Below are 26,205 nucleotides of genomic sequence, written 5' to 3'. Positions count from 1 at the left end.
AATGAATTGTGCTGAAGACAAAAGCAATGGAAAATGTGCTGCAGTGTTTTAGGAAGATGATTGCCATAAAAAAGGGAGTTACATGAACTGAAAATGTTCAATCATGTAACTCCCTTTTTTCGGGAATTACATCAGCTACCAGTAGAGGCTCGTATACTCTTTAAGTTGGGTTCGGTCAGGCTCCTCTTTAAGTTGGGTTCGGTCAGGCTCCTCTTTAAGTTGGGTTCGGTCAGGCTCCTCTTTAAGTTGGGTTCTGTCAGGCTCCTCTTTAAGTTGGGTTCGGTCAGGCTCCTCTTTAAGTTGGGTTCGGTCAGTTGGCTCTCAGAGGAACCTTAGACGATCCCATGCTCTCTTTGTATTTCCGTCTGTCAAGGGCTGCAAATTTAAAAGATATCATAACCACACCCTTTCTTTTCAGGTGGCTCTTTATGATAAAGACTTTCGGCATTTGTTACCGACTTCTTATTCCTATTTACATTTTAGAAGACAATTAAAAACTCTGATATTCACTAAATTTTTAGATAATTAGAATTCCATTCTATCGAGCTCATTCAATTATGTTAATTTAACTCAATCTTTTGTAAACCGCATAGCACTCTATGGTTATGGAAATCCGATTTTATGTTATGTTATAACAGAAAAGCCACCTCTGAAATGTCCCAGGTACCCTGGAGATTCCTGAAGCTCTTTCTGTGTTGCAGAACTCTGGAATGTCTGTAGAAATCAAAACTGTGGATGTCTTCCTTAGGCTGTGAATATGACTTAGCAGATGCCTTGTGATCGGAGCAGATTATTTTTCCACCTGCTCTTTGAATCGCTGCTTCCAAAGACTGGGAGCTGTGTAGGGACCTTAAAGCAAGCTATCAATCAAAACCAGTGAAGAAAAAGAAGACGGCAGATTGTATCTGCTCTGAGCTTTTTCGTTGTTTGACAAAAGCAGTAGGAGTCGTTTTAGGGTAATAATATGCAAAACAATTCTATGACCTCTTTCCCTTTTAATTTACACCTTAACTTGAGCAAAGATACCGTTCAGGTCATAACTGGGGGGCAGTTGCTTTCTTAATAACACAATTTTCTTTGATGACCCTAAAAGCATCGACATGATTTCTCTTTGAAATCTTATTATTCCCATGTATAATTTGAAGTTACCTCAGCCATCTGCGCACTCGTGATTAATGCGCATTGCATTACTCTGTAAGCCAATTTGGATTTGGAAATCATACACATCTCCAATTAAAAGGAAGTAAAGTAATTTGATAGACTTTGAGGGGGATATTCTATAAACGATGCCAAAACTTACACACCGGTAGGCACTCTACCGGTGCCTAAGTTAATTGAGAGACGCTGTTTTAAACGGTAAAAAAAATTAAGTGCCTACTGACGCCTCAATAAAAGGTGTCGGAATCATGCCTACGTAGGTGCTGTACAATGCTTAATGCCACTATGGGCCTGGCTAATGCCAGAAGTGGTGTTAGGTGCCGTAAAGAGCCTACATAGGTGCGATTCATGGCATAGATAGGCTGTTGGAAATGTAGGCCCAGAAAATCCTGGGCTACTTTTGTGGACGCGCGATTCTCTATACAGTCCGATCGCACGATTGGCACCCTATAGAGAATACGGACTAAGGGCCTGATTCTATATACAGCACCAAAAAGAGAGGCGCATAATGCGATTCGATAAGGTGCTTGTACCTTTTTTTAAAATCACGCAAAATGCCAGTGCATTGCATAACTTTTAGGTGCACCCATTTAAGTCAGCTAAAGCCAGGTGTAAATACTTGTGCCTAAGTTGTGCGTGGATCGGCATATTCTACAACAGGGGGAGGCAATTCCAATCCTCGAGAGCCACAGGCAGGTCAGGTTTTCAGGATATCCACAATGAATATGTATGAGATGGATTTGCATGCACTGCCTCCTTGAGATGCAAATCTACCTCATGCATATTCATGTGCATAACTTTTAGGAATTCCCATGATCCGCCCAAGCCCCTCCCCTGACCACACCCCCTTTTCAAATTCATGAACTACAACTGGCACATACTTTTTATAGAATCGTGCTTTCCACATTGTGCATGTAACTTTTAATTCATGCCAATTGGCATCAATTAGGAGGTGTTAATTGCCAATTATTAGCACAGATTAAGCCAATTAATCAAGTTGTGCATGCAAATTAACTGTGTGCACTGATATGCATGCATAAGAGAAGTTGGGGGCAAGTCCAAATGGTACAAGTAATAAAAGCCCACATTATTCAAGCCAGTTGGATAATTTAGGGATTACCCACCTTCCTGTGCTCTATCATTTTCCTTACTTTTCATAGCTCTGTTTATTGATAATATGGGTAATATTCTGTCCCATATACCACCATACATCTTAAATTAATAAGTTCAGTGATGCTTAAGATTCTGCCTTCCGTTTCTTTCTTTGTAGAGACTGGAAGAGACACTTGCACAGATGACTCGGAACATGGGGGTTATGACTCTCGTACAGATCAATCTCTACTTATTCAACAGAAGCTCAACAGACAGAAGACAGAACCTCGGAATAAATCTTCAGAGGTAATGGTAGCGTGATTTATAAAGTCTAAAGCAAAAAAGGCTGTGGAACCAGATGTTACTGATGAAGGCTTTATTGAAACAAGCAGTAAATCCTCAAGTTCGAAGCTGTTAAGTTCATCCATAACTAAAGTCAATGAAGAGGACCCAACAAGGTCCGTGTTTCGACCTTTAAAATCTTCCTCAGGGGTCCTATGGGCATGATTCATGAAACACCAACCTGATAGCGTTATCAGAACTTAATGACTTGTTCCTTTATAAGGGGCTCAGGATGGTAAATATTGGACATAAATTCAGGGCAGATGTGAGATAGTTTTTTGGCAAGCCTACCTAGTGCATATAAGTAGTCCAGTGTTCCACACATTTGTATGACAAAGAACACTGAACTGTTCAAACCACTGAGCAAACCACAGATGTCACTGCACAAATCTGGTAACCCTAGTCAGTAGGCACTTCCAGAGGCGTGATTTTGGTGCTGGGGTTTTGGTTTTTTTTTGGGGTGCTGAAAAGCGCCTTGACATTTTTTTAAAGTAGTGTTTTAAATGGTGTTTCCCTCTTAACTTAGGTGCCAACAAATGTTTAGCCATCCCAAATGTTTTGCACTGACCTGGGGTATAAAACATTTAGGGCAGGATTCACTAAACCTCCAAACTGTGCATGATCCGTTTCCTATTGCATGCCAGCCGACTGATTCAGTAAAGGCCTTCATGCAAATGGAGACGATCATTAACACACCCCCTACATTCCCCCTTCTCACGGCCAGAGTGTTCCCCGCTCATGCGCACACCCTGACAGTAGTGACAGGAGAAGCAGCCTCCTGTCACTGCTGTCAGGGCTCAGCCCAGCCCAGATCTCTCTTGCCTGCTCCCGGACTCTCCTGCTCTCTGCCGCCATTCCCTGCAGTGCAAGCCCGTGGTTTTAAAGCGGGCCTGCACTGCGGGGAATGGCGGCAGAGAGCAGGAGAGTCTGGGAATAGGCAAGAGAGATCTGCCCGACACCCCCCCAGGCCGCGATCTTTCCTGCCTGCCCTGCTCTGCTCTGCCACGCCCCCCCTCCCCAGAGAAAAAAGCAAGAGAGGTGCCAACTCCCTCTTGCCATCTGTGTTAAAACGGAAAAAAAAATCAGCGCAGCACTCCCCCCCCCCCCGACACAGCACGGCCCACCCCCGACACCAAAGTTGGGAGCAGGAGGGATGCTCGGTCTCTCCTGCTCCTAGGCCTCCCACCCCCCAGTCCACCCCTGGTCGGCCCAGGCGGTCGGGCCCAGCCCACCCACCTTGGTACCTTTATAATTGTTGGGAGCAGGAGAGATGCCTGGTCCCTCCTGCTCCTTCGAGGCAGGCTCCCATCTTCTGGAGCAGGAGGGGTGACTGCACCCTCCTCCTGCTCCTACGCCACTGAAAATCTTCAAGAGGAGGAGGAAAGTCATTGTCTTTTGTCTTTTGCAACGTGGCCTGTTTCGTGTTCACTTTTGCACATCCTGTACCTGCAGAGGACTTAGCTTTAATTCTGAACAATCACTTGTGCTTCTTTTATTATTTTTTTCAGTGTAGCTCTGATACTAGAAGTCTGCATGTCTCTTTGGGATAAGAGGAAAGCTCAGAGTTTTTATGATGGTCTCTGGAGGAGCTGGTGTATTTGTTTACACTTCCGTGGCCAAGAGGCTGACCCTTGGGGCACAAAATGCCCTGGCACAGTATAAGACAATTGCTCACTGTTCCCAGCGCTGGCTTACCAGCTGCCGCACTGGAGCAGAAGCTTCCCTTTGCATTATCCCCTGCTTGTAGTGTGCAGAGAAACCCAGTGCTAGGAGGCACAGGCAGTGGTAGAAATGTGGTCCAAGCAGCCCCTGCAGTGTGAGGGAGGAAGTGGGTTTGGTAAATAAAGGGGTCTGGCGATCCACGAAACGCAGAGGCAGAGCACAGCACACAGCCCATCACAAGAGGTGTTTCTAATTCAGGAGAATCGTTGAGATGATGGAGGTAATTCTTTAAGGGGATGCTTGTGTGAATGCTGCTATCCTGGTCACGTAGGTATAATTTGGCTATGTATTCTGCTGCAACTATTTTCCATAGTACAGTACTTGCATTCAGGTGGACTTTTTTGTTTTTAAATCTTTATTGATTTTCAAACATTGACAGTGCAATACAAAATTAATTGAACATAAAATACTGCATAAAACGCACTATTAACTCCACAAATAATACATAAAACAATCATTTTCTCCCATCCTCTTCCCAATTATTAATACAATAAGACACATGATGTGATTACAATATTATAATTAAGTAATTTTAATCCTCAAAATACATTTCCCTCCCCCCACCCACCATTCAGGTGGACATTAAGGGAAAGCCTGAGTGGAGTATGGATGAGGACTATAATTATGCACTGCCTCCATTGTATGCGAATCTGCATCATGGAAAACTGTACAATTTTGGAGGTCGCTTCTTCAAAAAGATATAAATAGGATGGTATTGGTCTAGAGCAGTGATTCCCAACCCTGTCCTGGAGGAACACCAGGCCAATCGGGTTTTCAGGCTAGCCCTAATGAATATGCATGAGAGAGATTTGCATATGATGGAAGTGATAGGCATGCAAATTTGCTTCATGCATATTCATTAGGGCTAGCCTGAAAACCCAATTGGCCTGGTGTTCCTCCAGGACAGGGTTGGGAACCACTAGTCTAGAGGGCTGCTACAAAATTGGATACTGGTCTTTGTCATAAAATCCTGTGGGGACAGGCTTAGACAACTTAATATGTACAAGTATATTCTGGAAAAAAAGACGGGCGAGAGGAGATATGATAGAGACGTTTAAATATCTCCTTAGCATTAATGTACAGGAGGTGAGACTTATGCAAATGAAAGAAAACTCCGGAATAACAACATAAGAATTTATTTCTAAACCGCAGTTACCTTAAAATTCAATGCGATTAACAAAAGATTAACTACAAAACATAATTCAAAATGATAGATACATTAATATTAAGAGCCAAGAAACTTAGAGGACATAGGATGAAGTTAGAAACATAGAAACATAGAAAAGTGACGGCAGAAAAGGGCCAAGGCCCATCAAGTCTGCCCACTCTACTGACGCACCCACCCTCCTAGCTACCCTTTGAGAGATCGCACTCTGATGTCCCATTCCCTCTTAGAGATCCGACATGAGCATCCCATCTGTTCTTAAAATCTGGCACGCTACTGGCCTTGATCACCTGTGCTGGAAGCTCATTTCAAATGTCAACCACTCTTTCAGTGAAGAAGTACTTCCTGGTGTCGCCATGAAACTTCCCGCCCTTTATTATCATCTTCTACCTCAATACGATCAGTGATATACTTAAATGTCTCAATCATGTCTCCCCTCTCCCTACGTTCTTCGAGAGAGTATAGCTGCAATTTGTTTAGCCTTTCTTCGTTAAGAGGTGATTAGGACCAGGAGTAATGTAAGAAAATACTTCTTTACAGAAAGGGTGGTAGATGCCTGGAATAGTCTCCGGTAGAGTGGTGGAGACGAAGACTATATCTGAAATCAAGATAGTGTGGAACGATCATGTGGGATGTCTTAGGGAGAGGAGGAGATAGTGGCTACTGCAGATGGGCAGACTGGATGGGCCATTTGGCTTTTATCTGCCATCATGTTTCTATGTGTCTATAACCATAAAGCTCTGTGACCTCATAATGCAGGTGTAAAGAGCCTTAGCCTATAGGAAGAGGAGATGCAAATGTTAAGAGCCTTAGCCAATAGGGAGAGGAGGAGATAGTGGATGCTGTGGATGGGCAGACTGGATGGGCCATTTGGCCTTTATCTGCCATCATATTCTATATTTCTATAACCATAAAGCTTTATGATATCATAATGCAGGTGTAAAGAGCCGTAGCCTATTGGAAGAGGAGATGCAAATGTTAAGCGCCTTAGCCAATAGGAAGAGGAGGACATAGTGGATGCTGTGGATGGGCCATTTGGCCTGGGTAAGTCCTGAAAGCCTGACTGGCTATGTGTGTCCTGAGGACTGGGTTGAAAACCCCTGCTTTAGAGAAATAAGATGTTATCTTTTATCACACAAGTGACTAGACTAGCGAGATATGCACGTGAATGTGTTTACCTATGTTCATAAATGCCAACTATCCACCTAGGCTCATATTTGACAGGTGGGCATGTACATGAGCAGAGGGCAGGTGGATAATGAGTGGGGCAGACACTTACAGATCACTATAAGTTACACATGCTTCTCTGGCATTGAATGAAAGCATTCGCCCTAGCTTAACTGCTTACACGTATACACCTGATACTCTAGAGTTCTAGAAAGAAAGGAGGTGTCTACCTTCCTTTATGAGAGAACAGCAGAGCAGATCACATAATTAAAATAGGGAGACAGGAACTCCAGTTACTGAACAGAGAAGAGACGGAGGGAATATTACATTACATTAGAGATTTCTATTCCGCCATTACCTTGCAGTTCAAGGCGGAGTACAAAAGAGTTATAAAAGGTGGGTTACAATATTGGATCATTGGTAAATTCAAGAGAAGATGAAAAGGTGGGTTACAAAAAGAGATATAAATGGTGGGATACAGTAGATCATTGGTGAATTCAAGAGAAATTGAGAAGAACTGGTAGTATCTGTGGGGCGGGGTGAAGGCGGGAGGATGGAAGGTAATTGATATGTTACAAGAGATTCCGTGATTTCTTGAAGAGTATCGTTTTTATTTCTTTTCTGAAGGTCTTGTATTGGGGGGGGGGGTTATCAGTAGGTTGGTGACAAAAGACAAAATAGTGGAAGGAATGGAGGTACTCCTTTTGAGAATTGTTCAACTCTTGCAGTAAGAGATACATGATTTTCGGCAGTATTCTGGATGAGTCTCAGGCGCTTAGTGATCTTCTTAAAGGATCCCAGGTAGATGACATTGCAGTAATCTAGGGTGCTTAGGATTAGAGACTGAACTAGCAAGCGAAAGGAGAGGAAATCGAAATAGTGTTTGATGGTTCGGAGTTTCCAGAGGGTGCTAAAGCATTTTTTGAGCTGAGCATTGGTATGGTCTTCAAAGGTCAAGCCTCGGTCCAGGATGACTCCAAGGACTTTGATGGTAGGGTTTATTGGGTAAACAAGCCCGTTTAATTTCAAGGAGGTATTTGTTAGCTTGTGGTTAGGGCTTGTCAAGAAGAGCTTGGTTTTTTCAGGGTTCAGTCAGATTGTGGCACTAAGTAAAGACTTTTAGATTTTTCTGGCTTAGGCTCTGTATTTTATTTTATTGATTGATTTTTCTAACCTTACTGCATTTCAGTTGAAATTAGTTTCCCTATTCCTCTGATCTTAGTTATTCTCTAAGGGACCTTCAGAATGACCATAATCTTGCATTTAATTATCTAAATAAGGGCTAAGAAAACAGTAAGGCAGACAGTCTGTGATATCCAAAATGGCAGATGCACAAATGCATCTTCCTTAATGAAAAAGTCAGTATTGTTTCTTTTAAAAGCTCCCAGCTTTCAACACAAACAATCCTTGACTGTGTTGTTCTGACCAATTTGGGGGGAACCTGGAAATGATCACCAACTGGTATTTACGAATTGTCATTGACACAGCCAACAGGCAACAGTGTTTTATGCCTTGGAGCTTTTAAAAGAAACAGTAAATATATTTTTCATTAAGGTGTGCATTTATCGTCCATCTTATAATTGTCTAAAGGCAGGATGAGCCGAGGTTGAGGCTTAAGTACGCCGAGGGAATGAAGTAGATGGATAGTAAACCAATAGCCAGAAAAAGCAATTGAGAAAATGCAACAATAAATAATGTTAATGAACTATTTAAAGTGAAAGGGGACTGAGGGGCATGCAATCTCATGAAGGCCAGTATAGGAGGTGCCGCTGAAAAGTTCTCAGCCCAGCCATGAAGAGAATGATGTGGAGCCATGAAACTTACAAGTTATTCCACAGTTTTTGTTTCAATGAGGCAAATGCATCTAGTATAGGGAAATCAAACCATTGTGACATCACCGATGAGGCTGGCTCTTAGGCATTGGTGGAAAGAGCCATTGTGACATCACCAGTGAGGGTTGATTCTTAGGCATTGGTGGAATGAGCCATTGTGACATCACCAATGAGGTTGGCTCTTAGGCATTGGTGGAAAGAACCATTGTGACATCACCAGTGAGGGTTGATTCTTAGGCATCGGTGGAATGAGCCATTGTGACATCACCAATGAGGTTGGCTCTTAGGCATTGGTGGAAAGAACCATTGTGACATCACCAGTGAGGGTTGATTCTTAGGCATTGGTGGAATGAGCCATTGTGACATCACCAATGAGGTTGGCTCTTAGGCATTGGTGGAAAGAACCATTGTGACATCACCAGTGAGGGTTGATTCTTAGGCATCGGTGGAATGAGCCATTGTGACATCACCAATGAGGTTGGCTCTTAGGCATTGGTGGAATGAGGCATTGTGACATCACAATACAAGGGGCTGCTGAAAAGTTCAGTGTCAAAGAAGATGTTCTTTGGGAACATGTGAGTTCTGGGGTTTGTTTTGATTTTTATGTTTTGCTGTATTGATGTGTTTGTTTTTGTTATGTTTTTGTGATTTTATTATGTATGTTATTTTCTAATCCGCATAGAAGTGTTGGAATATACATTTTTAATATACAGAGGATCTAGTTCCAATATACAATTCTTCGTCAGCCGCAAACCTGAAGTCATAATGCCACTCTACAGAACCATGGTGAGACCTCATCTGGAATACTGTGTGCAATTCTGGAGGCCACATTACCGGAAAGATGTGCTTCGAGCTGAATCGGTCCAGCGGATGGCCACTAGGATGGTCGCCGGACTCAAGGGTCTCTCATACGAAGAAAGACTGGGCAAACTGCAGCTCTATACCCTGGAGGAGCGCAGAGAAAGGGGTGACATGATTGAGACATTTAAGTACGTCACTGGCCGTGTCGAGGTGGAAAAAGATATATTCTTTCCCAAGGGACCCTCAGTCACAAGGGGGCACCCGCTCAAACTCAGAGGAGGGAAATTTAGTGGTGACACCAGGAAGTATTTCTTCACGGAAAGGGTGGTAGATCACTGGAACAAACTTCCGGTGCAGGTGATCAAGGCCACCAGCGTGCTCGATTTTAAGAATAAATGGGACATCCACGTGGGATCCCTATGAGGGTCAAGTCAAGGTCACTAGCACTCAGACTCAAGGGGGTGGGTCAATGGAGTGGGCAGACTTGATGGGCTGTGGCCCTTTTCTGCCGTCATCTTCTATGTTTCTATGTTTCTAGGTGAAGAGGTAAGTTTTAATTGGTTTCCTAAAGTTCAGGAGCACTTTGAGGGATCTGATATGTGGAGGTAATTGGTTCCAATGGTTTGATAAGAAATGGGAATAGGATCATTGTCTGGCGCTCTGTAGTTGAAGGGCACAACCAAAGGGAGTTTGGAGGTGTTTTCTTCCTGGAAGCGTACTGGTCTGTCTTTTGGAAGATTTCTTACTTGCAAATATGGAAATCTATCTATATCTAGGGTTACCAGATGTTGGGGATAACCTAGAAATTTCCTCTTTTTAGAGGACTGTCCAGGTGTCAGGAGGGATTTCTAAAACCCAGCAGTTTGTCCAGGATTTGGAAGTCCTAAGCTCAGAGGCCACGTCTGGAATCCTTTGCGCAATGTGCGGCCGTCACTTTGATGATGCCATACGCACATGCACATGTGTATGATGTCATTGCATTGACATCTGCGCATGTGTGAAGGCTTCAAAATGCGGCCTTCGAACTTGGGGAGGTTTGTAGGGGGGTGGGGCTGGGGGCAGAATGGGGCGGAGCCAGTGGAAGAACAGGGCGGGGCTGGAGGTAAAACAGGGCGTGGTCAAAGAGGAAATTTGGCAACCCTATCTATATCTATACGTGTGAGTGTATAGATTGATATAGATGTACAAATAGTCTTGGTGGTTGTTCTTTATCTGTCTTCATGATGCGTGCTGTCCTTGCTCAACAGAGCAGCTGCTGCTGGGACAGAGGGTGAACACACAACCCACACCACAGAGATGGGAGAGGCTTTAGGCACCCTGGCCAATCAAACCATTTTGAAGAGGTGGGCCTGCCAGGTGGAGGGAGTAATAATAATAATAATAACAGTTTATTTACCGCGGTTTACAAAAGATTAAGCAAATTGATTGACTTTAAGAGGGGTGGAAGAAAGAAAATTAACAGGACAGGAAATCCATTGTTGAGTAGGCATACCTCCTGCCAACCTTTGGCGTATAGGTACGGGGAGAAGGAGTTGTCAGGGGCAGAGGACACCAGCGGCAGGAGGGAGTGAGCATCCCTCCTGCCAACCTTCAATTTAAAGGTGTGGGAGGTTATCAGGAGGTTGTTGGGGGACAAGGTACGCTGGCATCGTCAGGGGCATTAAACAGCCGGGGGGAGGGATCAGTGGGAGAGAGGATTCGGGGGTCTTTTTTTTTAATTTGGGAGGGGTGTCTGAGCTGTTGAGCCTTACTTTCCTGTCAATGCCTGAGCGAATCAGCACTCAGGCACTGACCGAAAAGTAAGGCTGCAACGGCTCAAACCCTGCTGGAAAATTCTGCCCGCAAATGGAGTACAACGAGGTTAGAGAATTTTTGAGAATCGCCCAGAGTGCTTGTTTTAATATTAATGACCTCGTTGTACTACATTTGCACTGCAGAGTCGGAATCTGCCAGGACGCTCAGAAAAGACCACAGTGAGCCATTCTGATAATCAGCCCATCAAATACTGGCACGCTAAAACCGACTGGAACTGGTGTAGTGACCATCATTAAAGGCACGGTTAGTTTTAGGTTCAAACAATTTTTATTGATGCAAACACAGCAAATACAACACCAGCGCACCCCAAAGGTGCACAGTACAAATAATAATGCATCATATACAATAATAGAACAAGCATATACAATTAAAGAGTAACATCAACCACACTCCCTCCCCTTCCTTCTCTACATAGGGCAAGTGAGATTAATGAGGGTGGAAAGGTACTCCAAAGCCCTGTACTCTTATGAACCCCAAAAATGTCACACCACCCCTTCCCCCCACCTGAACCACTTATCCTATCTTTGACTAATTGCCAGAACCTTCAATACACCCCATTTCCCCTCCTCAAACCCCCCTCTCCTCCCCCCTCCAATGATACTCTCCACCCCGCCCCACCAGTACTCACCATTACTCTCCCAACCCAACTAACTAACAAATTAGGATGGTTAGTTTTGAGAATCTGTCCCCTATTCTTCTTTTCTACCACTACTGCTACTATTAATTATTTCTACAGCGCTGTACCAAAGAGTAAGAAAGCAGTCCCTGCTCCAAAGAGCTTACCATCTAAAACAGTCAAGACAAAGTTTTCCTCTATGCAAGCCGATCACCTCCTTCTGTTTTTCTGGTTCTTGCATTGTACTATCAACTTTTTAAAATTTTAAGACATAAGGTGGTGAATCAGGCGTATCAACCCTCCAGACCCCACTGTAGTCTTTCATCATGTCGGAGTTCAAGCTTTGCTTATTATACGCTTCAGTAACTCATTAAATGTTCTGAACATTTTGCATGACAAGTCACTCAGGCAGGCACAAACTGAATCAGCTGACAGATATTGTTCTTGATTGGCTTTTGCTCAGTGGGATTGGATAATAGACTGCATTTTCCTTCTCCCGACAGTAATTACTCAGAGGATGTGGATTCAGAAGTTTTCGTCGGTTGCAATCAACCTGAGAGGAAAACCTTTTGCAAATACAAGCCTAAATAGCATCCCTGTGTGACCCTGGCACAAATCAAATCGAATGACATGGTGCTGGAACACAGGGCTGACTTATGATCTGGCTCCCGCTTCTGTAAGAGATACATCACAAGCTCCTGGGGTTTTTTTTTTTTAAAGCAAAAGAATAAAATGAAAGGCCACCAGGATGATCTTGTGGCTCAAGGGTCTCTCGTACGAAGAGAGACTGAACAAATTGCAGCTCTACACTCTCGAGGAACGTAGGGAGAGGGGAGACATGATCGAAACATTTAAGTACCTCACGGGACGTGTCGAAGTGGAAGATGATATTTTCTTTCTCAAGGGACCCTCGGCCACAAGAGGGCACCCGCTCAAACTCAGGGGCGGAAAATTTCATGGCGACACCAGAAAGTATTTCTTCACAGAGAGAGTGGTTGATCATTGGAACAAGCTTCCAGTGCAGGTGATCGAGGCAGACAGCGTGCCAAACTTTAAGAATAAATGGGATACCCATGTGGGATCCCTACGAGGGTCAAGATAAGGAAATTGGGTCATTAGGGCATAGACAGGGGGTGGGTAAGCAGAGTGGGCAGACTTGATGGGCTGTAGCCCTTTTCTGCCGTCATCTTCTATGTTCCTATGTTTCTATGTTTAGAGATATGCTTTCATTTTAAAATGTAACATGAGCCCTGATTTCCCCGGAAATGTCCTCCTTTTTGAGGACATGTCCAGGGGTCCGGACGGCTTTTCAAACCTGGCATTTTGTCTGGGATTTGAAAAGTCTCTAGCAATGAGCGACATCGTGACAGCATCTGTGCATGCGAAGATGCCATTCCGACGGGCAAACAGGTTGCATGGGCGTGGCTGTGGGGCAGAATGGGGCGTGGCCAGGTGGATCAGGGCGGGGTTATGGGTCTGGGATCTGATAACCCTAAGCCAGGTAGCTGGATATGTTTTTTCTGTAAGTAGCAACTGAGTAAAGGCAAAGCCAGGCTGAGTCAGACAAGTGCCATTGAGTGCACCATCTTCTTACAAGTACCCAGCAAATCCCAAAAAGTGGATCTGTTTCCCTTATCATTTCCAGGGATGAGCATTAATTTTTCCAAGTCTCTCTTAGTAATAATCTAAAACTTTTCCTCCAAGAATGTGTCCATACTTCTTTTGAATGCCGCTAATCCAGTCACCTTGACCACAAAGTTGGTCAACAAGTTTTGTTTTCAGCCTGTTTTTTAGTTTTTTAGTTTTCTTGTTCTCCTGTTATCTGAAAGGTTAAATAAGTTTCCTTTGTTTATTCATTACAATCTAGTTATGCATTTATATTCTTCTGTCGTGGTCCGTCTCAGCCGTCTCCTGCCCAGGCTCAAAATCCATGACCTGTTTAGGTTCTCCTCATAAGCTCGGCCCTCTTTATCACTTTTGTCACCCCTCTCTGAACCGCATCTGGTTCCACTACCTCTTTGTACAGATGGAGCAAGCTCCTCAATATTTCTCCTCTCTTCTCCTTCTCTATACTCTTCCTCGGGAACTCTGTTTCTCAGGCAAATCTCTGTTTGTACCCTTCTTCTCTATTCCAGACTATATTCCTTCTCCCTTGCTGCACCATACGCCTGGAACAAACTGCCTGAGTCAATGTGTCAAACTCCGTCCCTGGCAGTATTCAAATCCAGGCTAAAAGCCCACTTTTTCAAGGTTGTTTTTAACTCCTAACCCCCACTCGCTCATAATGTACCCAGGCCTGAGAAACTCCCTAACCCCCTGTTTGTCTCTTTGATTAGATTGTAAGCTCTACTGAGCAGGGACTGTCTCTTGAAAAGCATTGTGTATGTCTTGCAGATAAGTTGGAATGGCACGAAAACTCAGGTGCAGTCAGACCAGTGATCTATTCTAACACATAGGGGCCGATTTTCAGACCACGGGAGGCAGTGAGCCCAGAAATTCAATGCCAAGGACATATCCAGCGACCAGCATTGAATTTCCAGTCTATTTTTAACCAAAGATAGACCTGATATCTAGGCAGGTCTATCTGGCCTCTAGAATTAGCCAGTCAGACATTGAATATTGGTGCTGACTGGCTATGTCCCATCTCATGGTATTTACAAGAGCATAAGAATAGTCTTACTGGGTCAGATCCAGTAGTCTGTCCTCATAGTGGCTAATAAAAACCCCAAAAGTAGCAACATTCCAGAATCTCAGAGTGAGTAAAATTTTGGAACCTCAAACAGTAACAGCATTCCATGCGGATCTCCAAATACTTGCAGCATTCCATGCAGAATCCCCAAATAGTAACAGCATCCCATGAGGAATTCCCAAATAGTAGCAGCAGTTCCAAGCGGAATCTCCAAATAGTGGCAGCATTCCTTCCGGAATCCCCAAATAGTAGCAGCATTCCATGAGGAATCCCCAAATAGTAGAAGCATTCCATGTGGAATCTCCAAATATTAGCAGCATTTCATAGAGAAATTGTGTGTGTAAAATAAAGATTCTAGCAGTTCTTTACTGTAACTTAAATGATGAACCAGCTCTGGAATGAGAAGGCCTAGGATGAAGTTAAGAGGCTCAGGAGGAGTAATCTAAGGAAATACTTTTTTCATGGAAAAGGTGGTGGGATAGTCTCCCAGGTGAGGTGGTGGAAACAAAGACTGTGTCTGAATTCAAGAAAGCCTGGGATAGGCACTTGGGATCTCTTAGGGAGAGATGATCCTGGTTACTGCGGATGGGCAGACTGGATGGGCCATTTGGCCCATCCAACACTAAAGATACCTGAACAGAGCACTTGCTTTCCAAGCAGGTCAACTGAACGATTGGCTAGGTAATATTATCACGCACTCCTCATCCTACCTGAGTTTCAGAGAATTAGTGAAAACAAACTTGTTTAATCAATTTGTAACGTAAGACCTCTTGAGCCTTATCTCTTCCACTCTAACCGAATTGTTTCCCATTTTCTCTTATGCCTTACCTGCTTCCCGTCCACCCGTATGTTGATTGACTTTACATTGTACCTATATTAGCTGATTGTTCAGCTCTTCTTTATTGTAAACCGCCTCGAACTACTACAGCTTTGGCGATATATAAGAATAAAATTATTATTATTTATCTGACATCATGTTACAATGTCTGAAGGTTTTCTGTTCTAGTCTATCCTTTGCAAACTGAGCATTTCTGTTCTTTGAACAAATCTGAACCAGTGTATTTCCTTTTTCAGTATAGCGCCAGGTTTATTCATCCACTGGGCGTCTCTGGTAAACCTCTACACAATTTGTAACTCTCTGTTTCTCTCTCTAGGGTGATGCAGTTCCTGTGATATCACATGGCCTTTTTTTCAAGGATGGCAAAAAACGTGTTGATTATATCCTGGTGTATAAAAAGTCAAGTACGCAGACAGAAAAACGAAGCACCTTTGAGAAGAATCTCCGAGCAGAAGGTTTAATGTTGGAAAGGGAGGTAGGCACAGAAAAACATGGGTGAGATTTTGTGGCTGCAAGTCAGAATTATTTTTTGTACAAGCTGCTGAAACATATGACAAAAGTAGCAAGACGTATCAGAAGAAATAATCTAAGCATGTTCCCCGAGGTTTGTTTTAAAAGATGGGCCATTGAATTACAGCTATTTTAGCTCCCTGAGAGTCTGAGAACTGCTCCAGGGCTGGAGAAAGTCCTTAGGGACTAATCCTGTTAGGTTTGCGCCTTTTGTGTAACCTCAAGTGACTCGTAATTGCATTCTGGAGCTACAAATTCAGGTGATGGTCACCATGCTCCTTTTTCTACTCGAAAACCTGATGAACTTGGGGAATTTTTTTTTTTTTTAAAGTTGTATACAGAATTTGGATGGGAAATATTAAAATAAAAACCTAAACTTACCCTCTCTTCTATTAAACTGCGCTAGCAGTTTGTAGCGCAGAGAACCGCGCTGAATGGCCCGTGCTGCTCCCGACGCTCATAGGAGCTCTATGAGCGTCGGGAGCAGCACGGGCCATTCAGCGCGGCTCACCACGCTAAAAACTGCTAGCGCAGTTTAATAGAAGAGGGCCTTAAACTTTTCTTTTGGGCTTGAAAAATTGGAGATCCTGGAACAAAGTAAAGCACACGATGGGGCTTCAGAAGTTTATGTACCATTGAACCTAAAATGCTTAGATGATTTCAGTTGGTCTGGAATTTCAGAGGGATATTTAGAAACAGGTAAAGTCTGTCAGGTTCTGTAGGCCCTTTGGTTACTAGATAATTGAGATTCGCCATGCTCTTAGAGGGTAGGGTTGCCATATTGCTCCAGAAAAAGGAGGACGGATTGAGACATTGCTTTATGTGGAAGTAGAACCCAGATGTTTCAATCCATCTCTTTTTTCTGGAGCCATATGGTAACCCTATTGGAGGGTCCTTAGTGTTGCCACTGCATCTGTGGTTTTTCCTTCACTACTGAGTTCTCCGTGACTTTCCCATGCATGACATGGAACGTGGATGAATGAGTGTGAGGAGAGTAAACATTGTTATATGAGATAACCATGAGCTAAATCCCAAATCCCATTCCTTCCTCAGTAGTTCAAGGTACGCTAGTCCTGGAGGACTCACAATCTAAGTTTGTACGTGTGGCACTAAGGCAGGGGTGTCAAAGTCCCTCCTCGAGGGCCGCAATCCAGTCGGGTTTTCAGGATTTCCCCCATGAGATCTGTTTGTATGCACTGCTTTCATTGTATGTTAATAGATTCTCATGCATATTCATTGGAAAAATCCTGAAAACCCAACTGGATTGCGGCCCTCGAGGAGAGACTTTGACACCCCTGCACTAAGGGTTTATGTGGCCCCCAAGATATCAAGAAGCAGCAGCAAGATTTGAATGATCTAATCTAATCTGGTATTTCTGAGTTGCGCTATATCTAAAGAGATTCAAGGCGACTTACAATATTTTAAATTATAGGATGAATATACTACATTATAGTTTGTTTGTTTATCTCTCGCCCTTATCCAGGGCGAGTTATACTCTTACATACAAAATATAAAATTACATATAACATACAGGTCGCATCAACGACAGACATCACTATAACAACAAAACAGTCCAGACCATAGAATAAATCAGTGACCAGCACCCTGCACTCAATTCCTCCTCAATTAACCAATCTCAGACCCTGTATTTCATCTGACAGAACAGGTGTCTTTTGAGTAATTTCTTAAAATCTGTATATTCTGCTGTTGGCGAATATACTCAGGAAGGTTGTCCCATTCTCTGGGACCAATGCAATGAAAAATTCTATTCCTGGATGACGATAGCCTCAGATCCCTCACAGATGGGAATCAGGAGAACAAAATTGTCAGTAGACCGAAGCAATCGAGCAGGATGGAGGTTCTTTGATTGTATTGGTATGGCGTTTGAGAAGAGGGTGGGATTTAGTGATATTAGATATTTTGAGTTAGTTGTCTAGGGTGTTCTTTCAAAGAAGAATTAAAAAAAAAAATGATTTTGGAATCTATTGTAGAATGTTTCCATCCTGATGTCAGTTGGGGGGTCGTTCCAGGTCTTGGTGCCAAGATACGTGAAGAGTGAATTGAATACGTGTTTGTATTTAATCCCGTTGGGAGACGGGAATAGCAGTTGAAACAATTTCAGTTTTCTGGTTGATGTAGACCAGGAGTTGACTACAGGGATGAGCAGTTCAGCACTTTGTGCATATAAGATTTCAAACATGCATGATAGTTTGAAGGTGATACGAATTTTGACTGGTAGCCAGGAATCGGCATTACTAACATTTTCAGATGTGACACGGACAAGAGGTCATAGCCTGAAACTGAGCGGCAGCAGGTTCAGGACTAACGTCGGAAAGTTCTGTTTCGTACAACGAGTGGTGGGCGCTTGGAATGCTCTCCCGGAGGAGGTTGTGATGGAGACTACTGTTCTGGGTTTCAAACGCAAGTTGGATGCATACCTTCTTGCTAATCATATGGAGGGATACGGGAAATCCGGGTCTCCACAAAGGAGTACCTAAATGGGCCTCCGCGTGTGCGGATCGCCGGACTAGATGGACCTAGGTCTGATCCGGAGAAGGCATTTCTTATGTTCTTATGTTATGTTCTTATAGTAGGGTGAGATGGAGTTTGACTATTAGTCTGACTGACATGTTTTGAATCTTTTGTAGTTTGTTCAGGAGAGTAGAGTTTAGTCCCACATAGAGAGAGTTGCAATAATCCAGCTGGGAACGTATCAGCATTTGCATTAGCACAGCTGATTGGTGCTCTTGAAAAAAGGGCCTGATGAGTCTTAGTCTTCTGAAGGTTAGATTGGATGCTTGAGATGCGTATGATAGGGTAGAGTCGAGAAAGACTTCTAGTACCTTGATCTTGGGTAAGTCAGTCACAAAACCTTCTATTGCCTCAGGTACAAACTTACCCTCTCCCCCTCCCCCTTTTATCAAGCTGCAATAGAGGTATTTAGCACAGGCTGGCGAGGTAAGTGCTCTGATGCTCATATGGATTCGATGAATGTCGGAGCATTTACCGCACCAGCCTACACTAGAATCCTCTAGTGAAGCTTGATAAAAAGGGATATTAGATTGTGAGCTCTCCAGGGACAGGGAAGTATCTCGCCTTGAGCTATTATTGGAAAAAGGTATAAGCTAAATCCAAATAAATACATAAAATTAATATTTGCTGTCCTCCCTGGTTCTCAGCTCCTCTAATCATTTGGCTGTTACTCCACTGAAAGGAGAGAAAATGTTTCCTAAACTGAGAATCAAATTCCATTCCTATAACATCACTAGATAAATCCCTGTAGTTCCTGCACATTTCCATGGAGTCAAGGAAGTGATCCTCTCTCTCCCTTCCTTCTCCCTCCCCTCCAATTGGATGGCTTTCTTCCTTCCCCTTCCAGCCCCCCAATCAGGTGCAGCTTTTTTCTACACCCCCCCCCCCCGATGGGTGGGTACCTCTCTCATTGTCAGCAGCCTTCACAACTCACTGCTCTGCTGGCGTCAGGCCTTCCTCTTTGCTGGTCCCACCCACTTCCTGCTTCAACAGAGGCAGGACCTGGCAGAGAGGAAGGCCCAAAGCCAGCAGAACAGCAAGTTGTGAAGGCTGCCACTGCCGGAAGGAGAAGAAGTTCCCAGACTATGATGCTGACCCTGGGAGCATCCACTTTATGGTCTGTACCCTGAGCGGAACGCATTTCTCCCCCCCCCCTCCCCTTGGTACATGACTGCTCTTATCTCCTTGCTGTTACTTCAGATGCAAGCTGAATTCTCCTTAATTTCTTCTACAGATCTGTTTAACACCTTTTGAAGACAGACACATTTGCTGTGTGCCCTGTTTTTGAAAATGAACCCTAATATCTATATGTTTCTACTCTACTGCAGCCGGCTATGACAAACTGTGACATAATGTTTGTCAAAGTCCACTGTCCCTGGGAGACTTTGTGCAAATATGCCGAAAGAATGAACATCAGAATGCCTTTTAGGTATGGTGTGCATTTATTTTCCTGTTTCTACTTTTGCAATAATGTCAGTATCGATGTTGGTGCTGGTTGTGAAATCTTACAGTGAAATCCCTGTGCCTTGATCTCCTGATGGAACTTGTCATAGTAAAGACTAGAAGCTGATCTCCGATGCAAGGGCATTGCAGTGCTTTTTCTGTAATTGTAATCCTTAAGCATGGCTCGTAATGACAATGGGGTGCCCTGGGGAGAAGTGTTGCAGACATATGATGGATTTCGGTTGTTAAAAAAATGTTTGCCAATGTGATAGTGTGAGAACATTCTAGCATTTGCCGGAAGAAATTCACTGAAGGGACTGTGTTTGGTGCTCAAAGATTATATTAGCAATTGGTCAGATCGTGCTATTTTAACAGCTGGATCTGGAAAGGCCATCGGTCTCTTTCCCCACCCACCCCCACCCACCTGTATCTCAAACAAGATCCTCAACCTAAGTACCCATAAATAAAGACACAACAACATTAAGTTGGAAAAATAGAGTCGCAGCTCTGTTTATTATAACAACAATAACACAGAATTATGAACAACCATCAAGCTACCATACAGTTACATATAAACAGCTATATGGCCCCCGTGACCCCGCCCCTGTCAGCAAAGGTCAGGGGGGGGTGGCAGGAACCGCCCTGCCCCTTCGGTCAGGTCACCAGCCCACCTGGGACCCGCTTCCGAACCAGCTGCCCTCTAGCCACTCATTTCCGGATGAGCCCCGGCTTTTTGGTAGCTTGAACCCCGCCTGCAACTCTAGAGCTCCCACCCGGGAACCAAACCACCCCGCAAAGGGAGGGTGGGCGGGAAAGCCGCCGCCGAGGACAGAGAGAGACCCGACACTCGGCGGCTTAACTCTAAAATAACCCTGCCCTGAGCGTCCTGCCGCTAGCCAATCCTGCACTCCTAAACTCGGCAGGACGCATTTCCTCCTATCCTAAACTCCCTTTTAAACTTTGTCCCGCCTCTCTTCCCCCCAAGAACCAATCACGACGGGCAGACACGAAGAGCCTTCCAGCCCCGTGTTATCAACGCCCGTCGAGACTAGCTCTCGGGCTAACTTTAACAGCTGGATCTGGAAAGGCCATCGGTCTCTTTCCCCACCCACCCCCACCCACCTGTATCTCAAACAAGATCCTCAACCTAAGTACCCATAAATAAAGACACAACAACATTAAGTTGGAAAAATAGAGTCGCAGCTCTGTTTATTATAACAACAATAACACAGAATTATGAACAACCATCAAGCTACCATACAGTTACATATAAACAGCTATATGGCCCCCGTGACCCCGCCCCTGTCAGCAAAGGTCAGGGGGGGGTGGCAGGAACCGCCCTGCCCCTTCGGTCAGGTCACCAGCCCACCTGGGACCCGCTTCCGAACCAGCTGCCCTCTAGCCACTCATTTCCGGATGAGCCCCGGCTTTTTGGTAGCTTGAACCCCGCCATGAGCCCGAAATCCTATTACGGGCTCCCCCCAAGAAACAGAGCTGCGACTACAAACCCCTACTCTCCAAACAAGCCTCACAACATGCCGCAAAGTCCTCAAGAAACAAATCCAAACCCACATCTGAAAGATGAACACCGTCCCTGGCAAACAAACCCCTACAAGTTACATCCACCCATTCGTGTCTGATGTGAAGCCCCCCCCGAAGCGCCACCCACGCCCCAATTTGTTTATTAACTTTGGACAAACCCCTGGTCCACTTCTTGGACCCCAAACACCGAGGTCGCGGGACAATATCCGACCAAGCCAACCTCGTAGCAGGGAACCAAGACATGATACACCGAAAATCATCTCGGGCTGCATTGACAAGCTGCTTGCCAGAGTAAGAGTCCACATCGTTTCCGCCCAGATGCACAACCAAGATGTCTGGGCGATAAGAGCAGGTCCGCAGGTCTCGCATCAGGGGCAGCAGCTGATTCCACCGCATGCCCCGCTGTCCCCACCACGAGACTCGAACACCTCGGTGAAAAAGGCCAAGATGCATACCACCCTGTCGGACCGTCGCCCGATCACTGGCCCAGTGAATAAAGGAATGCCCCACGATCCACACCGTAAAGGAACGAGGGACCCAACCTACAAAACAAAGCAAAGTACTGAAACAGAGAGAATAAGACCAAGGAGAGAACACATGCCAGCATGCCAGAGCAACAGGCTCGGATGCAAACAAAAGTGCTCCCCAACCCAACTCCCAACAGTTAAAACACAACCCCCCTCACACCAAATGCCCACCCCAGTACAGCTACGACAAACCAGATTAGCGCATACCAGTACGAATGTAACCTCTGAAAGCACCAGAAACCCATCTGCCCAAGCTTTGAATGACTCCGTCATTGAGACCCGCTTCCCGAGCACTCGTCACCGCTCCTATCCGAAAGGAGTGAGTCCCAAAACGCGCTGGATTCAGCCCACAGCGCCCCAAAGCCTTTCGCAACACGGCCAGCAGTTGATAACGGGTAAGAGGAGACCCGTCATGGTGAACCAATAAAACAGATCCCCCGACAGGCCGGATTGCCAAGTACTCCTCCAGCAAAGACACCGGACAAGAACAACTGCCCGGAACTCGCCGAAGCCGCACCGACTGCCCCCGACCTGTCTGATCCGTTTTAGATCGCGCCACCAGCACTCTCAAGGTGTCACCAATCAACTGCACGTGGTGTAAACGGAGTCCCTCCTCTTCCCGGCCTACCGAAGGACGCGCCAGGAGTTCCCCAACTCGCAACGCCCCAAAAAAGGCCAAAGAAAAGGACACTTTGAACAACCGTTCCTCGTAGGCTGAAAGGACAACCGACCCTAAGACTTGCAGCAGCCGCACCAGCAAGTCATGAGTAATCGGTATCCTACTGTCAGGAAGGACTGGTCGGAGCCTGCCCATAGCCGCCAGCATCCGTTTCACCAGGAAACCAGCGGAAGGATTACCCCAACCGAAAGCCTTACAAAAGAAGGCAAAACCAGCCAATTTCCCAGCTACAGAACGACGGGAAGCCCCATTCCGGAAACAGTTCACCACAAACTCCGCCATCAGTTCATCGGAAACCGGGCCTGCAGACCAACCCTTACTCTGCAAAAAGGAGGAAACAGCCACCCAGCCAGCTCTATAATGGGTCCAAGTCGAAGGGGCCACAGAGCGCCTCAGCATGTCCCAGATGGAAGTCTCACCAGCTGCCACAGAGACTCCGGCATGGACCGTCCTTCGAGATGAGCGCCCGGAGCAAGACGACGGAACTGCAAAAAGTCAAAGCGAGACAAAGCGTCAGCTATACCATTATGAACCCCCGGTACATGACGAGCCCTGATGAACAAGTTAAGAGACAGACACCTAAGAACCAGCTCCCTAATTAAGGAATTAACCAGCAAACATTTTGCAGTCTGTCTATTAACAACAGCAACCACAGCAGCATTGTCACACCAGAAGAGTAACCGCCTGTCCCTCAATCTATCCGGCCAAAGCTCGCAGGCCACGACCAACGGGAATAACTCCAGCACGGTAACATTCCTCGTGACACCACGACTGTGCCATTCAACTGGCCAACGCTCAGCACACCAGTCCCCCTGAAAATACAAGCCAAACCCGACGCCACCGGCCGCATCAGAAAACAACTCGAGGTCAAAATTAGACACCTCCCGAAGCTGAATAGGAAGAGTCCCGTTAAAAGACAACAGAAAACGAGACCAAATGCGCAAATCCGCCCTAACCCCGGCCGAAATACGCACAAAATGCCGGGCAAGACGTACCCCGGACGTAGCGTGCGCCAGCCGCCTAGAAAAGGCTCTACCCATCGGCAAAACCCTGCACGCAAAATTCAAAGAACCCAGCAAAGACTGAATTTCCCGCAAGGGGACCCTCTTCGCCCCCAAAACCCGCCGAATCTGGACCAACAGCTTGTGAATTTTGCAATCAGGCAACCTGGTCACCATAGCCACAGTGTCCAGCTCGATGCCCAAAAAGACGAGCGAGGTAACCGGCCCCTCTGACTTGTCCGCCGCTAACGGAACCCCAAATTCCATAGCCACAAGCTCGAATGTCTCCTTCAGCCTACCACACTCCCCAGAACCCGGAGAACCAATGAACAAAAAATCATCCAAGTAATGAACCAAGGAGTCGAGATCCGCCCTCTGAACCGCCACCCAATGCAAAAAAGTACTGAAAGCTTCAAAATAGGCACACGAGATGGAACAACCCATTGGTAAACATTTATCGAAATAAAAACGGCCGTCAAAACAAAAACCCAACAGAGGGTAAGAATCAGGGTGAACAGGCAGCAACCGGAAAGCTGATTCAATGTCCACCTTGGCTAAAAGAGCACCCGGGCCCAAGCGCTGAATGATTGCCAATGCGCTGTCGAAAGACGCATAGCGCACCGTACATAAATTGCGCGGAATACCGTCATTCACAGACCGACCTAACGGAGAGGACAAATTATGAATCAAACGAAACTGCCCAAAAACCTTCTTAGGAACCACCGCCAAGGGTGACAAATGCATGGCAGGAAAAGGTTTCTCCAAAAAGGGGCCCGCAATACGACCCCGAGAAAGTTCCTCATCTAATTTGATCCGTACCACTGACCCCAAGCGACCCACTGAGGAAGAATTACGAGAGGAAACGTCACTTCTGGGACCCTGGAAGGGGATGAGGAATCCCTCGGAAAAACCGAGTAATAATAAAGAAGCAGCCTTGGTAAGAGGGTACCGTAAAAGCCAAGGCCGCATGGCATCGACCCGAACAGGAGTGGGAAGCCTAGAAGAATCACTTACCAGGACCGGCGCCACCAGCCGATCCCTTCTTGGGACACTTAACGGACGGATGCCCTTGTCCGCAAAGCAGGCAGACATGCTTAAACCTACAGTCGGGGAACAGACACGACGATCGATTGAACTTCCAACAAGCGTCTGACACCTGACCCCCCGCGACGCCCGAGGAGCTGGCGGAAGTCCGAAAGGGCCGCCCCGAGCCAGACCCAAAGTTCCCAGGACGCGCTGAAACCCCCCCTTGAGACCCCCCAGCCTTAGACGCCATATGAGTCAACCAAAGGTTAATGTCCTGAGTACCCCAAGACATATGACGATTTTCTTCCATCTTGTCGCGAAAAGCCTCATCATAGTTGAGCCAAGCCCAACACCGAAACGCTGATAGGCATCTAAGACGGAATCGGCGTAAGACAACAATAAACCGGAATCAATCGGACGCGCTCTACCCCAAACACTAGCTAGTCTCAAAAACGACCGGATCCAATTGATAATATTCCGAGACACAGGAGAGGGACGCACAGGAACTCCGTCCTTTTTAACTTTCTTTTTAGATTTCTTATGAACACGCCCCTCCAACAGCCGGAAAATATCAACACACCTACGTTTTCGAATTTTTCGCCGCCACGCCTTCGGCACTTTTTCCCACAATTCAGACAACGCGACCAACGCCGGAGCACCCCGAGAGCTAACGTCCGAAGAGCGAGACTGACCCAAGAGACCCTCCGTCCCCGAAACAGAGGGTGAGGAAGAACTAGAAGAAGAAGAAGAAGAAGAAGAAGAGTCAGACGAGGAAGAAGAGGATGACACATGCCCCTTACCCTTACCCTTCTTCCTATGACGTCTTCTAGCCCTTTTACCCCCACCAATCCCCCTTTTGTCCCCGTTACCCAGTCCAGCAGCGCGCTGAGGCTCTGCCACTCCTGAAGTCTCCACGCCAGTGGCGCCCCCCGCAGCAGCCACCACATCCTCCATCGTCTGACCAGGATCACGATCCACCACCACCGACGCTGATGCCGCTACCGATGCCTGACCAGGTCCAACCGCTCCACCGCTCGATGTCTCCGGTCTCGAACTCAGGTCCTGCAAAGTAGAAAGAGAAAAGGGAGCAGCACCCGAACCAGAAGAATGAGATCCTAATGCCAGAGAAGAGGCAAGACCCTGTGAACCCCCGCCTAGAGGCTGAGGACCCAGGCCCCACCCTACCGTGGGAAAAGACCCCCCGCCTGAGGAAGACGTAGACCCCACCACGGGGGAAGGAAAAGGAGGCCAGAAGCTGGAACCCCAACCCTGAAACCAAGGACCCGGAGGCCAAACAGGCCAGGGGGGTGGGAAAGAAACAGACTGAGCCGACCCCTGGGACAAAGGAAGGGAACCGCCCTGAACACCGGTAACGGAACTAGGAGTCTGAGAGGGAAAAACAGGAAGTTGACTAGCCCCAGAGGAAGACCCACCAGCCCCCGTCGAGCCACATGCTCCCAGACCCGAAGGAAAAACAGGGGAAGAGAAAGAACCTAACCCCGGGAAAAGAGGGAAACCAGGAGACCCTGCGCCTGCACAAAAGGAAACACCAGCCAGGCTACCACCCTCCCCAGAAGGACCAGCCCCAGCAGTACGAGGGACCGGGAGAACCTCAAGGGAACCACAAACCTCCCCCACAGATAAAGGAACACCACTCTCACCAGACCTACCCAAAGAAGACCCAGCAGATCTTCCCCGACCCCCCTTT

General features: G+C 46.0%; 1 protein-coding gene across 2 annotated transcripts in view; it reads left to right on the top strand.

Moving 5' to 3' along the window:
- The window catches only part of ANO3 (anoctamin 3), a 94,514-nt gene that overhangs the window by 5,555 nt on the left and 62,754 nt on the right, over window positions 1-26,205 (top strand). Inside the window, exons 2-4 of one of the 2 annotated variants that reach the window (XM_033928711.1) lie at window positions 2,429-2,556; window positions 15,554-15,712; window positions 19,608-19,708. In XM_033928711.1, coding sequence (XP_033784602.1) covers window positions 2,429-2,556; window positions 15,554-15,712; window positions 19,608-19,708 — 388 coding nt within the window. Of the gene's footprint in view, window positions 1-2,428; window positions 2,557-15,553; window positions 15,713-19,275; window positions 19,397-19,513; window positions 19,709-26,205 lie in introns of those variants that run through there. The other variant, XM_033928710.1, reaches the window with a different exon arrangement.

This window comes from Geotrypetes seraphini, chromosome 19 (genome assembly GCF_902459505.1).
Source record: "Geotrypetes seraphini chromosome 19, aGeoSer1.1, whole genome shotgun sequence".
Taxonomy (NCBI): Eukaryota; Metazoa; Chordata; class Amphibia; order Gymnophiona; family Dermophiidae; genus Geotrypetes; species Geotrypetes seraphini.
Note: the sequence above shows the minus strand (reverse complement) of the source record. Positions and strands in the feature narration are given on the sequence as shown.